Source organism: Diadema antillarum, unplaced genomic scaffold, assembly GCF_040938485.1.
Source record: "Diadema antillarum isolate AM-2024a unplaced genomic scaffold, OU_Dant_1.0 scf00000095, whole genome shotgun sequence".
In the NCBI taxonomy this organism is placed as follows: Eukaryota; Metazoa; Echinodermata; class Echinoidea; order Diadematoida; family Diadematidae; genus Diadema; species Diadema antillarum.
In genome coordinates this window covers 2529354-2544750 of record NW_027270984.1, presented here as the reverse complement: position 1 = coordinate 2544750, position 15397 = coordinate 2529354, and the positions used below count along the sequence as shown (strand labels likewise).

The window sequence follows — 15397 nt, the reverse complement described above, 5'->3', positions numbered from 1 at the left end:
TCCAGCAAGACCCTGCCACGTGCATATAAATTTATTAATCTATGTGGAAATCAAAAAAATTCTCCCAGAGGTTAAGCTAGGTACTTTGGCAGGGCGTGATTTTAGAGGTAACAATAAACGCCGTCTATTTTTGCTTTGACAATTGAATGGAGGATAGCAATACACTTTTTTTTTAGCATGAAACATGAACTCACGTGAGAGTTGAAACTGGTTTCTTTCAAGAGGCGTAATTAGTGCAATGACAATCGTAAGACATCCGCGAACAATCCTCTGATGGAGGTCTTCAAATTTTGTAACAATGGAAATGTTATCTACGTACTGTTCACTTTCACTTTTTGTTACCTGTGGGAGGTTCGAGATGACAAGTATGTGTTCATGACGAAAACCGAGAAAAGGAAACGATTGAAACAGTCGCGCAAGCATTTCTTTCTCTGCCTTTCTCTCCTGTATAGCTCTCTTGCTTATCTGCCTGTTTGTAATCTTATACATTTATGGTTTGTTTGATCCAAGACATTGTTGAAGACCATTTTATCTGATTTGAAGGTTTTTCCCTCCTTTTTTCTTTTTTTTTTGGCAAGGGATGGTAATGTATTCTCAAAAGTCTAAAAATAAAACCCCCATCTCGCCGCCAATTCAAATTGTTCATACTTTCAGATGACAGACAATTATAAACGATTTTGAGCAGTACGAAATGCCTGATACACAAAAATCTTTTGACAAAAAAAAAGACGAGGAAAATTGTACAACTTGACCTAGAAACTCCAGGTACTCGATGCAGTCCAATTCCTGGAATTCTTTGTCATTTTCATCCGGCCGATATACCGGTACTCAGGAACGCAAAGAAACTGCAAGAGTAAGCTCAGACACCACACTCCACACGAGTAAACCGCCTGTAATTTTAACGTAGATTCCGTTATGGTCAGCTGATAGGGTGGTGCAAAATTTCATGTTTGGTTACTTCGAATCTTGACTGATAAGGAGAAGACATGACTCGACAACGATTGACTTTCAAGGCACTGCGATTCAACTTTTCAACACTCAGTTGATTTGTGATTACTGTTGACCAAGCAAGCGCAATAGAAAAGGATGAGAGCGCTCACATTTCCACCGTCTAAATTAAAAACACAAAAGAATGCAGTGCCCCAACAGTTACTGCAATAACTCTATACGCTTTAAAGGGCACTGCACACTATACGACTTTCGGTCGCATGACTTACCGACTACGGATCTGAAATAAACATTTATTCTGAGGCTATTGTGATTCATTTCGGATCCAAAGTCGGTGAGTCGTGCGACCGAAAGACGCATGGTGTGCCGTGGCCTTAAGACACTAACATTACATTATCTGAAGTGACAAGCAAGTCACACAAAGTTAGCGTTTTGAGAACAGTAATAGGAATCAGGTGATACACAGAAATTACAGTCGTAACGCTTGACTATACATTTTGAAGCCATAGTCGCAGTTCGCTGTGCGACAATTAAGTAATCTGTGATTCAAGCTCTCAAGGCAAGGTGGTGTCGCCATTCATGCTGGTTGAAGGTGTCAATATCTTAGTTCGGTCGAGCATCCTGTACTTTGGTTTAGTTTTCTACAGACGTGGAAGAAAGAGCAGCAAGGCACAAAAACAGATACACAATACAGAAATACACTAGAGGAGTGTTTCTCAATGCAAACTGAAGCTGGCTCCCTCTGTACTGGCAAGTAGGCATTTTCCTCGTCGATCAGACCGATGTGACTTTTTCGTCGTAGAGGGCGCTCATCACTTCTTCTTTTTCCCTGTTGAGATAGATGACAGAAATAAGAAAAATACACCGCGTTACATTATTGTTACACATCGGAGAGATTTCGCAATTGGATTTTCACGTACAAATGTTGTCTTATTCAGCACAGAGAGCCAGAATATATGGATGGCAACTTTGAAAAATACCATGGCAGTGTTCTCTGAGCGCCGAAAAAAAGTCTGCAGGAAAAACAGTATAAAATTATTTTTATTTCCCTGCAATTTACATGTACACATGTAGTATGAGAGAAAACGGTATTTCCAATGAAACCTGCAGTAGTTTTGGAAAAAAAACCCACACAACCCAACAACAACAAACAACAACAAACAAAACAAAACAACATAAAACCCGAGATTACAAAATACGGCAAAATAGTAACTCTCGGCATCTGTGAAAATGACGTTTTATTCGTAGCATTTAAAACACAACAAAAAACTCATATTTTAATGGTCAATGCAGTTTTTTTTTTCTTTTGTTTTAACAGGCGTGAACCAACATAGAGCTACGACAGCATATTCCAGTAACATTTCAGTCAGTTGCTACTTTTCTGCAGTGAGTTACTATGGTATTTGACATTTTCTAGAAGGCATTTCATCAGAACACTTCTACGAAGTCTTCAATAAAAACATAAAATCCTCAAGCGTTAACTGTATTCAACGACGGGGCAAAGAATTGAAGTGGAGCCGAAGTTCGTCGAATATGAAGATGAAACTGTGATCACATGAAAATGCAAAATGTAATTTACTTGACGTTCTCATCAACCGGGATACAGCTGTACTTATAATCAACTTCCAATAAAAATGATTCCCTTCTACATTGTATAGTCGCTCGCTAATCGTTCCGTCATGGGAAATCTATGCCAAGTCTGAATAACGGCCACGTTCAGCCATCACATTTCAAAACATCCATGTAAATATTGATCTAGTTTTTCGAGCGGTTTGGTCCATGAGCAGTTATGTTCATACTCTCTTCTTTATGATTGTATTCTGAAATATGCCTTGTAATTCCCTTATTATTTGTCTATATTTTTTTCTCTCTTTTTTCTTTTAAACACAACAACAACTATATTATATATATATTGGTGAAGTTTGCATTTGTTATCTTTACCTTTCTTCTTTCCCTTCCTCTTCTTGCCACCTTTCCCTTGTAGTTTCCGGATATATGCTGCAGAAACAAATAAGTAAACATAGAACATGAAACGGAAAAGTTTGCTCAGCAAACTGTACACTGTCGCAGAGAATAGACAGATCATGATAACTCCATGTACAACGTAAAGGGTTGCTGTATGGAGTTTCACATTAAGATGATTATTGTACAGTTTGTCTTAAATTGCACATCTAATGCAACATTCATGATCACAAGTTATCAAATTCCAAACGTAAATGTTTTATAAGAGTTCGTTAACCTGGGTCATCCCGGCATGAAACGAAAATCGATTCAGTGGATCTTGTCCTACGCATTATATTTATGCACGTCTGTTTTAGTCTCTTTCTTTCATTGTTTTTCTTTTTTTTTCTTTCTTTTGGAAACCAGAATAGGTTCCTGTACTTGGCAGTAAGCCAGTTCGAGGTTCCTATTTGCACATGAGCAGAATAAAGTCATCAACTTTATCATCAGGGCATGTTTGTTTTGATTTGCACCGTGACATGCAAATGTGATGTCACGATTATTCAAGTAATCCGTGTAAATGACTTGATTGGTGTTTGCAAGCACATACACCTGATAGCAATTCAGATTTGGCAATATCAATAGAAAAGGATTGTTAATGCATTCAATGCAAAATAATGACATCGGTGCTTTCCTAATTGTTAATAATTAACGAACCATTCTGGTCACCTGGTCTATGCAAGATCATCCTGTTGTTTGAACATGACTAATGAATTCCATAATTTGTTACGTGATGGGGAAGTTTATGCATTATATCGTTTTGAATTAAAGGAGCGTTGTGCCCAGCAAACTGAAAAAAAAGAAAAAGAAAAGTCATTTGTACCCATGCACAAATTTTATATCTAAACCCGAACTGACTTGTTACCATGATCTCCTGGTTACCATGGTTACAGACATACCCAGGTGCTTCATCATCTCAACCTACCAATCGCCCATTTCATGCCGCAGAAGTCCAGCGCGTCAACCAATCTCTTCTCCGTGGCGGCCACGCCCGACGTTTCCTCCCAGAGCAGCAGGCTGTACAGCGACTGCTCTCTGATCTTCGAGTACTTGGTCTCGATCTTTACCACGAAGCCGGCGGTGCCCAGCTCCAGCGCAACCCTCTTCCAGTGGTGACCGAGTTTCTTGGCAACGGGATCGAGAATGTTGATAAGTTCTGACAGAGAAAAAAAAAATAAGGGAAGAGAGATGCGGAAGATATCAACCAACTGCTTCCGATGGATTTAATAGCAAACAAACCGAAATACGAAATACATTCCCCAGTCGCAAAAACAACACGCATTTTTCAACCATTAGAAGGACTGGATTTTGATATTAATAATAATGATTATCATAAACATTTGCATCGTTTCCATGCACGAACACAACAGTAAGAATGCTATTGAACATTAGGGTCTGTAAATAATTTTATTTCAAATACTGAAAGAGCAGAATAAAACTCATTTTCACAGCTTTTCTGGTCTTGCATTGAAAACAAGAACGAGAAGTAATCTGCACTTACATACTTCAAAATTAAATAATTTGACTTTTAAATATACAAATTCATATTTCCCAACCAAAACAGAAGGTTAGCATGCAGATTAACTGATATCCTGATGCCTTTCATTCCTGGGTCAGTCGTCATCCAGAGAAGGATTTCTGAGATATTACAGAGATCAGAATGCTGGAAAGAATACAGTGTCCCACAGTGAGAACACATTGTGAACACAGTGTGAAATCTCTTCACACTGTTAAAGTCGAGCGTTTTAACAGTGTGAACACAATGCGAGTCGTCAATTCACAGTGTGAAACAAAGTATTGCTATGTGAACACGCTGTGAAAACCACACCACAGTGTGAAATCATCTTTCACACTTAAATTCGAGCGTTTTCACATAGTCAACTATATGAACACACTGTGAACACACTGTAAACACACTGTGGGACACTGTGTTCTTTCCAGTAGGGCAGAGAACAAAGCATTGTTGTCCCTAGAATTGGACACCGGTTGGCGAAACAAAGAGGGCGCTGTCCACGAATAGACAAAGGCTCGGATTTCGACATAAAAATCAATAAACTGCCGGAAGACACATCTATCTGTCCGGACGGAGGAATATCCCTTGGATTCGCTAACTTACTTGAGTAGTGTTTTTGTTCGAGCAGGTCGGCGAGAAGATTGAAGTCCTGTTTGCGTAACCCTTCCACGTACACCTCGAACTCACGCACGCCGCGGGTCCCGAGCTCGGTGAGGATCAGGCGGTTCGTCTCGCCGTTCTGCCCCTTCCCCATCCGCCTCATCAGTCGAGCCTTCTCGTTGTCGATGACCACCTTCTCCTGGAGGTGCTGCAGCATGTCGTAGGCCATCACGTTGTTGATCAGCGGCTGGCCGTAGAGCACGAGAATTTGCCGGCATTCCTGTACGGCTACGAAACAAAAGAGTAGTAGAAAAAAATTACTAATAAGCCTGTCTTTCAACCACCAACAACTTCGTTTACATAATGTACTTGGATGTCTGTACAGCGGTGCTTAATGCTATATAATTGTAGTGAATATGGGACGATTAATCAACGACAACCGACACAATGACTACTGAGTAACTCTCACTGAATAATGTCTGTCATGTACTGTTTTCATATTGTTGCTGATAACTTATTCTCCACCTCTTAATGCATGAATGGTAATGTATTCACTTTAACCTGCACGGTCTTAAATGCTAGCTGTATACCAATATTTCAAACATTGTGTGCAAAAGAACGCATGAAACCACAACATCCCAAGACATATTACAGTGTACGAATGAAGCATTTCACGAAACGGTTTTGATACCAGCGAGGGAATAATCATTTTGTGCATCTACGACTTCTATGACCGTGAGAGCATAAACACAATCATCCATATTTGCATATACAATGTGTCATGTACATGTATATATACCAAGTTTATTTTACTTACAACAATGTATATGTTTGAGTGTACAGGACACTTTCTTCATCCATTCTGTTATCAGAAATCCCCCATCCCCTCATATTACATTTCTTTGTCAGGACATTACTCTGTACTCATTTTTATTTTCCAGGTTTCTTGATGAAATCAATAAATTGACTGGAACAGTTCATGCGTACGTATTTCATTCGGCAAAGGCCCTAGCAATTTTTAAACGACCTAGATTTTCGTGAATGTAGATTACATGCATACAACATAATCAAATCGGAGATACTCAAAGCCCCAATAAACAACACAATAAAAAGATCGATAATATTTATTGTTTAGATGCAGCGACCGATCCATACGCACCTACATATAAGACAATACACGGAAATTGACATGAAGCACAAAGTTATTAGACAGTGTTATGGTAGTTTGGTGAAATATTGCTCGTGACGACTGTACAACAGCGAGAGAATTCTTTATCGATTTAGAGCCTCAAATGGCAGAATTTTCGTGATTCCTTTCGCGTGACGACAAGGCGCACTTATGAAATGAAATGAAATTTATTTACAAAACTAACATCGTCAACATAGTCAAAACAGTCAATAGTTGAAGTACAGTTTTGGCAAAAAAAAAAAAAAAAAAAAAAAAAAAAAAAAAAAAAAGAACCAGCAACAGCGTGCAGGCTAGTCGAGGCCAGTCCTTTCAATGATATAGATTGCATTGTATATAACGTATTTACATTATTAACAGAAGCAATGTTATATGTACATATTTACAGGTGCTCTTTTCAAGTCTCAAACCGCGCAAATAAAAATTGTAGACAACTAAACTGGCGTGATGTAGTGTTCTTTGCTTGATGCCTGGCGGCACCCAACTAATAGCTCGGGCTCGGGCCCCCACACTTTTTGTGCACCATACAAAGGAATACATAAGGTGTCATCACTTTGGGCCCCCACACTTTTTTTAACCCGGAAGTACGTAAGTGGCACTAAAATATAAATACAGTAGATAGAGATCTTTAAGTATGGCGGCGTTAAGGTTATGTTTTTTTTTCTCTGAAGACCTTTTTTTTTTTTTTTTTTTTTTGCCTGTCAGGTGAAAACACCCGGAAAGGGGAGATAATGAGCTGAGGACCTTTTTTTTTTTTTTTTTTTTTTTAGCTTGTTAGCTCATGAAACCCAGAAGTGGGCCCCCCACACTTTTGAAAACGACGGCAGAGGGATAAAGCGAAGAGAAGAAGACTGAAAGAGAGGAGGAGACAGAAGAGGAAGAAGGAAGGAAAGAAGGAGATGACAATGATGACGAAGGAACAAAAGAAAGCTGAGGATGAGGAAAAATGGATGAACAAAAGCCTCCAATTTATTATAAGAACGAAAACGAAAACGAAAACGAAAGAGACGGGGAAAAAAGATCATGAACGAATACCGACTAGGCTTTGTCGATTGCCTATACATACAGAGTACATGAATGCCTCAAGATATTAAACAACAGAGAAACTGGACCGAAAAATTCGCACATACATTTTTACATGTACCTCTTCCCACGCTAACAGCAACAACAACGTTAACCCTCCAAGTTCTCAGTTTCTCTGGATTCGGTAACATTCACCTTCACCTTCATCCCCGCCGTCCCGGCGATTTTGACTCTCCTTGTTGCAAATTCGCTCGACAGTGGCAAGCAGCTCGCTGCGCATATCATAGACGTCGCCATCACTGGTCTTCCTCTGTTTCCGCGGGTTACTCGTGGTCCTTCTCTTCCTCTTCTTCCCCATCTCCGCTTCATCATCTCAAACGAACAGCTCTAGCTCTCTGTAGAGCTGCACGATGCCGGGTTTTGATCTTTCATGCATGCTGCGCGTCACATGGTACGCGGACCGAGCGTGTGAATGAGATATGCGCGTTTTTATCAAGTAAGGACTATAAAATACAATACGCGCTTACATGGTTTCATTTTGGCACGCCCAGTTTTGCATAGTTCTCATGTCTGCAGAACTGTCGATTTTTACTCTGAAATGTACACATATGCATAAGAAATGTGTGAAATAATGCTGTAATAAGTAATAACACGATTTCACTTGGGTGACGACGTAAATGCGAAATATCAGCCAAGATTGGTTCGCCGGAAGTACGACAGTCTAAGACTATAGCATACCCAATCGTGGTTGCTACGCATTTTTTTTTAGATGGATAATCGACGATCGACAAATCGGGAAACAGCAGTATCAACCGATCTTCAGTAATCTTCCGCTTTTGATCTCAAAGTGATTATACTTAAAAAAAAATAAAATAAGAATTTCTTGGTAGAGACTTTCAATGTATTGCAAACATTTCAAAATGGAATAAATCAGAAGTCGTCATCTCAACTTATCACTGTCTTGTAAAAACTTTTCATCTTTTTTTCAGAACACTTCGAACGAAATACAAATCCCCGTCTGACAAGATCGGGGCTTGTAACGATCACTATGTAACTATAATCACGTTACTCAGCGCTACATAGCACTTGCATATTGAATATACTTCTGTAAAAATTAGTACTGTGTTTCTATTAGAAACAAACTACAAACTATAACAAAGAAAGTGTATCGTACTTGTACAACGTTGACGCTACCTTTTTTCATGTTTTTGTTTGTTTCTTCCCCGTGTCCATGTCGTTAAATCATAAATACTCCAGCTCATGATGCACAGTTTAGAGACATACAGGTATCTAGTAGTAGGATCTGTGTTCATGCTCAAAACAGGGCATAAGTAGAACTACATTTGTATATTGTAAGTCTTGAGGCTCTTTACTGACGCGAGATATTACGATTGAAGGAAATGTACATTTGTAGGTTGGCTAGAACACCTGAGAGATTTTATTTAGCTGCCGCTGCCTCATAATTATGGCCTACGCAAGAAGAAGAAGAAGAAGAAGACGAAGTAAAAATAGGCATTTCACCTTGGTTGCGTTAGATCAAACGCCCCTTCGTAAAGTTTAATGACGGCAGATTATTTGCGTGGAGCAAATATCGTCGGAATTAAAAGTCTATAGTACTCGGGTACTAGTGATATCTGCTCTCCACATTGCAGCTGCATGCTCTGCGATCGGTAATCTCCGTGTACATCAAGGCACGCTTAGCAGTTGTCGAGTCCTGCAATAGATTTAAGTGATGGCTAATAAAATATGAAGTAGCTTTCTGGTTACTACGGAGACAAGCTGCGGGTTTTTTTTTTTTTTTTTTTTTTTTTTTTGTCATTGATTCATCACTATCCGCGCCGTGCCAATTCGAGATTCGCCCGAACTCAAAGTGGATCAAGTCGTAGCTACTTATGTACACGTAAAAACACATGTATGTACAGTTGTATATATACGCTGTTGTTGTAAAAAGACAAACAAAAAAGTTATTCAGACAGACTGCACAAACTGACACACAGGAACAACGAAAGAACGGGAAAAAAAAGATCCCCCAAAAAACAAACAAAACAAAACAAAACAAAATCCAAAACAAACAAACAAACAAACAAACAACAAAGCAAAACAAAACAAAAACGAAGCAAAACAAACGAACCAATATACCGAGTGGTAATAAAATATGATCCAACCCATGACACAATGATGTTTAAAAGGTGAGCACCCTGTGGTGGTATAGGTATCATCTTCCAACAGTCTTTACAGGGATGATACAGTTTCGGTTGAGATCAGGCTTTAGGTTTTTCAACTTGTTTGAGAGATAATTTAGAAACCTCTTATGAAATGTGAAAGAGCACACAATTCTTAGAGGAATTCAAAGTTTGATGAAAATTGGTTTTGAAATAGCTGAGATATCCAAACCAAAGTGTTCCTAATAAATAATAAAATGTTGGACCCACCTTTCATTAGGATTGTTTGAGTTTTACAAATTTTGTTTTCTGGATATCTCAGCCATTTCAAGACCGATTCCCATCGAATAAACTTTGAAATACTCTTAGAATTATATTTCGCAAAAAGTTCAAGCCGAATCCTCATCTCAACCAATACTATACAATCCCTTCAATGTGATTTCTTGGCTATGGGTAAAATCAAGGAGGTGTCTCACCTCCCTGGTGAGATCTTGCTGGTCCTCTCTCCGAATACATTGTACATGCAACTGCATGCAATTCTTGTGTTTCGTAGTTTTGCTCTATCTATTACCCTGTTTGCGTTTCACTTTGTCATTGGTTAATACTTGATTGACGGTATACACTGATCTGTAAATTGACTTTCACCCTCGTTATAACTATGTTGCTTTGTATGAAAGAGATAAATTAGAGTTGCAGATTGGTACACATTTGGAAAAAGAACGGACACACATGTTTTGAACTGTAAATGTTTATAGAGAATGAGAAAAATTATTGTCAAGTCTGTGTGATCTACAATTTGCATACCTGAACGTGTTGAGCATCTCTCCATGTAGTTTGAACACAAACCTTTACCTGTTTTTCATTTATATACTCAGAAAATAAAATTCCCTAATATACTTGATATATATATTGTACATGTACAACCTGTACACCAGATTGTAGATGAACATAATTGTCAGTACTGATGGTAAGAAGTACACATGCAAAAGACCTGAGTTGGTGTATTGATTTGTGTGATGTAGACATGGATCAAGAAATAATTTTCCCTGTCTGCCATTTCTAAATGTCGTCCCATGAAATTGACACAAATAAGGAGAAGGGTTTCTATATTTTTTTAAACATCATTTGAAAAATATTACTGATAGAGATATAATAGTTGATGTTAATGTTCACATTGGGATACTGGGTATATTTTCAAATTAATGTGGAGGAATAGTGAATGCGTGATATAAATTTGATACATTAGGCATGTTTTCATAGCAGGCACAATAAAGTAAATGACTTAATACGCTTACTCAAAAGGCTACAACTTGTTAAAGAATAATACTTTTAGCGTTGTCTCCGGCAGATGCATATACTGGACTATCGCCCCTATTACAAAGCAAAATACGACTCACCTGTGACCGGATTTGTCTGGTGATATTACTGTATGGACAGTGTCGATGCTGATTCTCAGCCTATTCTTATATTTAATAATCTACATGTATGATTTAAAGCTTACTTCCAAAGCATAACCCTCTTAATGCGATGCTTTCAAAATACATGTAATACAGCTTGATCAATGCGATTTACAATATGTTATAATAGTTCGGCAGTTGGAGTTGTCACCAAGAAATTTTCTGAGTACAATTAATGGTATACACACCGCAGCATCATGTAATTGATCGAGATTTGCTCCTCACTTTATTTTGTTTCGTCCTATTATATACTTTGTATATATTGTTTTTCTCCCGCTGAGGAAGTTACATCTGTATACCTTCGCCAGTTGCTTTTTGAATATGTCGATTTGATGCTTATATGTTAGTAAGAGACATTCTAAATACCGTTGAAAACGAAGTTTGATAACGTGTTTATGATTAGGTCCAATTTGGTTCACGGAGATTTTATGTAATGGTGAGAATGTCTTGGATGTTTCGATCCAGGACAGCCTTTATAGTGTTTGCACTGGTTGTATGAGGTTTGTGTATACATGTAACGTGTAAGTGTACAGTAACTCTATCCAACTCGTTGCCATCATCATTATCATCGTTATTTCTTTTCTAGCAGTTTGTTATAATGGAAAATTTAGAGCTTTGCCACGGCATCATAAGCTATGGCGCACAATGTTTCCACCATAGTATATTCCATGAAGACTTTCAAAATAAGCTGTCAGAAAGCCATGACCACATGCTTTGGATTGAATGTAACCAATACATCAACTGACAACGGCGTTTATACAACTGCATTATTGCAATCTAGGCCTACCATGGTTGCTGGTGTGTTTCAATTTCATTTGTCAATTTCGCCGTGATGGTCTTTTGGATTATTTTCAATTGAGAATAAACATCGTGCTCAGTAAATCATGACGGCTTTCTGCCTGTAGCACAGTGTGCAATATAGGTGTACACGTATCTGCCTCGCTGTTTGGTTGCAAGCTTTACTGGTGGGCAATTACAATTTGTGTACCGTCTGTTTCCATTGAATATATTCAAAAGACACACAGTTGTATACTTTTTGTGGAGTGGAGAAGAATGTAAATCGGTGATAAAATCTTTGTATGTATAGGGCCTACATGCACCAGCTATACAATGAGCGCCCGGGGGGAGGGGCGGGACTCCTTGTCAAATTTTAAGATAAAAAAGACTATCAAATAAAGGAAACATCGTGGGTGATCTGTACTACATTACAATTTTTACTCAGTTGCTGAAGATAATGACATCGCCTGGAAAAGGCATCGCGGAGGTCTCGATACGAAGAAATCACCCGACGGGTACACAGCGATGAAAACGCAACAAGTATAAAGCACGACCCAAGTTCCAGTCAATCATTATTTTCCTCCTCAAATGGGCTCGATTATGATCGTAATACAATGACTATCATGAATAATACATTGTATATTATGGAGGCTTTATCCACTCAACTTTACAGCGGGTGTCATCATTCCCTTTGCAATCTATTAACTTTGAATCCGATCTCATTGACAAAAGGATGATACTTACAGTGTATTTTGCTGATGTGTATCAAGATAACCTTGAAAAGGCGAACGCTGCATACTAGTATACAGTATGTAAAAGGCTATTTTTCTCCCCTAATGAGGTAACATCGCTGATTATAGTCAGGACTAGTTAAGCTGAAATGTACAGTAATGATATCAAAATGTGGGCGAAGGGTCGATGATAGTTAATCAGTTGTGGTATGAGAATGAGCCAATTCGAAGTGTAAATTAGTTTGCACAATAATTCATCCACAACATAACAATTATATTATCAAATACGAAGGTATGAACTTTGTTCATCATGTGATCTAGTTAGACAGATCAGAGGTACAAACATATAGACACACAGAAAGGTATCAAGTATGATGATGCAAAAGAGAGGTACAAAGTGTAGATGATCTCGTCACGGAGTGATACAGTAATTAGAACTCACCGATAAAGTTACAAAGTTTTTTGTTTTGTTTTGTTTTGTTTCGTTTGTTTGTTTGTTTGTTTGTTTTTGCTCAGGAAATCAGAGACAAAGGGGGAAAAAGTAATCGCGGGACTGCTGCACGTACATGTACACTTGTACATTTGTACATGTACAAGTGTGCATGTATCCGGAACATGCGGAAGAGAAGGAATATTGCAATTTACCAGCCACTGTGCTTTGAAAGGGGGAAAACACCGAAAGAACTACCAGCCATTTCCACAATCAACCCACCCGTTCGCGGAAAACTTGTACTCATACTCAACTTCCTAACTAGAAATTTGCAGTCTTTTACTGGCATGTTTATGATAAGCATTTACTCTTTATCTGGTCGAGTAAGTAATGGGTAATAAGTAATGAGTAATAAGACATGATGATGATGACGATGATGATAATAATAATAATGATGATAATGATAATAATGATAACAACAATAATAATGATAATAATGATAATGATGATAATAATAACAATAATAATACTGATAACAATGATAATGATAATGAAATAGCATAACATGACGAACTCCTTGGTGTCAACTGTTTGTTTCTTTGTTGTTGTTTTTTTTTTTCTGTGCGGATAAAGTTTGTTCGTGCTGATTGTTTTGATCAACCACCGTGCAAAAACAGATCCGCATCATCGAGAACATCGACTCGCTCTGAGGTTTGGATGTACAACCTCTGTATTCACGGTTTACAGTGTAGATATCAAACGAATCAATCCCTGTGCCGAGTGGCTCTCATGATGCGTGCCATGGGAACAACCGCAAACTCACTCTCTATCTATTTCGTGTATAATAGATGAAGATACCGCTTTGAATGCTTCTAGCTGTTTCTTCTATACAAAATAGACTGACATTTTTTTCTGTTACAGTGTACACGTACAATTGTAAGTAACTCTCCTCTGCTTGAGGTCATGCGGTGCAATGATCTATATCACATTTTTAAAGTATAACATTGAGCACACTCGCGCTTATTTTTTCTATTTCTTAAATCTATCAAAAGCTTTGGAAATACTTGTACATGTAGGCCAACATACATTGTACATGTAAATGCTCATGTACGTACAGGTCAGGTTACTTTATGTTTTAATCATTATCTAATAGTTTTGTCAATTTGTTGGTTTACACAAAACATCATTGAGGCATGCACGGAGAAAGATTAACTTGAGGATTTCTCATGTCTTTTGCGTGGCATTTATTCTTACGTACATGTATATTTCAGATCTTCCTACATGGTAGCTGTGATAATAATATATTAGGATTTCAGTCATGCTGCTTGCTGGAGCGATTCCTGTTTAGAGTCCCTCCTTAATTGCTTTGGCAACTAAAATAATTATTGTACTCTAGGCTTTATTGACATGTTAAGAATAACTCAATAGTGATTTCGGCCAAATTTCAGCCCATCGGTGTATTGTTGCCGCCTTTTCCACGTACACAGTGTACAATGTTATGTTGTGCTTCTGAGGTAAAAATGATATTTTCCTACGTAATTGTGATAATTATTACTGTGCACTGACATACATGTACATTGTATTCTAACAATGTGGATGCTATGAAAGGTCTTGTCGAGATTTGAGAATTACGATGTGTGCCATGGATGTAACAATATCACGCCACATGTACAATGTATGACAGGGTGTTATATTCTTTTGTTTGTATACCAACAACGTGAAATACAATAATTGTACCTGTTGTTGAAAATGAACAAAAATGAAACCAAAGAGTCCAGTAAACGTACAGTGTACTGTACGTTTGATGAGCTCAACGTCTACGAGATACATACCCGGACTCAAGTTCTCGTCTGTAGGCGTTGGGGGAGGTTCTTCCTTCTTGGCCTTGGCACTGTCATCTTTCTTCGCTTTTCCCTTCGGTTTTGCTACTGGCATTATGTCTCGAGACACGTAGTTGATCGCTCACAATTATGGTCTCAAAGATAGGCGAAGAAGGTGGATCTCATCTTTAGGAAGCTCGCGGCAGAAAATTTTCCCCCTAATTCTTGACCAACGTTCTATGGATGTGGGGCTTTCTATCAAGATGACAAAGTGAGTATGTGATATCCGCGTGCACAGCAATAAAGATCATTGGCTACGTGCGTATCCAAGTAGACTTTGTGAACTACTAAGGGTTCTGTTGATGACTTTATCGCACCTTCCCCAAGAAGGTTTTACATTGTGGCGGCGCTGCAGCCCACTTCGAAGCAGATCGGTGTCAACAACGGTGTCAAGGAAATAGGTACAAGCCCGGGGAAAATAGATAATCGACAGAGATTCACCAAGCAAAAGGGGCGTCTTTCCCAGACTAACACTATTCCAAATCCCAATGGATAACGTCAATATTGTTGCCCAAATCGCTAACTCTTCGAGAGCCAGGTGCGGCGACAAGCCCCTTTCGGTTTTGCTCACGGCTGCGAGTCGTTAAAGATAGTGGGCCTACCGTCTACAATGCAACGTCTTCGTGCATGTGCGGAAGTTTGTGTACCCTGTCATAAGCTCAAACTTCTTCACGCTGTTCTACCGCTGT

At 38.6% G+C, this 15397-nt stretch overlaps 1 protein-coding gene across 1 annotated transcript; it reads right to left on the bottom strand.

The window, feature by feature from the left end:
* Positions 1-1688: 1688 nt before the first annotated feature.
* LOC139718477 (uncharacterized) lies at positions 1689-15106 on the bottom strand. Its single transcript, XM_071629950.1, has 5 exons — positions 14661-15106; positions 5066-5350; positions 3875-4105; positions 2890-2946; positions 1689-1777 (listed from the first exon to the last, which is right to left on the bottom strand). Exons 1-5 carry the CDS (start codon positions 14761-14763, stop codon positions 1761-1763), a joined length of 693 nt encoding a protein of 230 aa, XP_071486051.1. The 5' UTR covers positions 14764-15106; the 3' UTR covers positions 1689-1760.
* Positions 15107-15397: the final 291 nt, after the last annotated feature.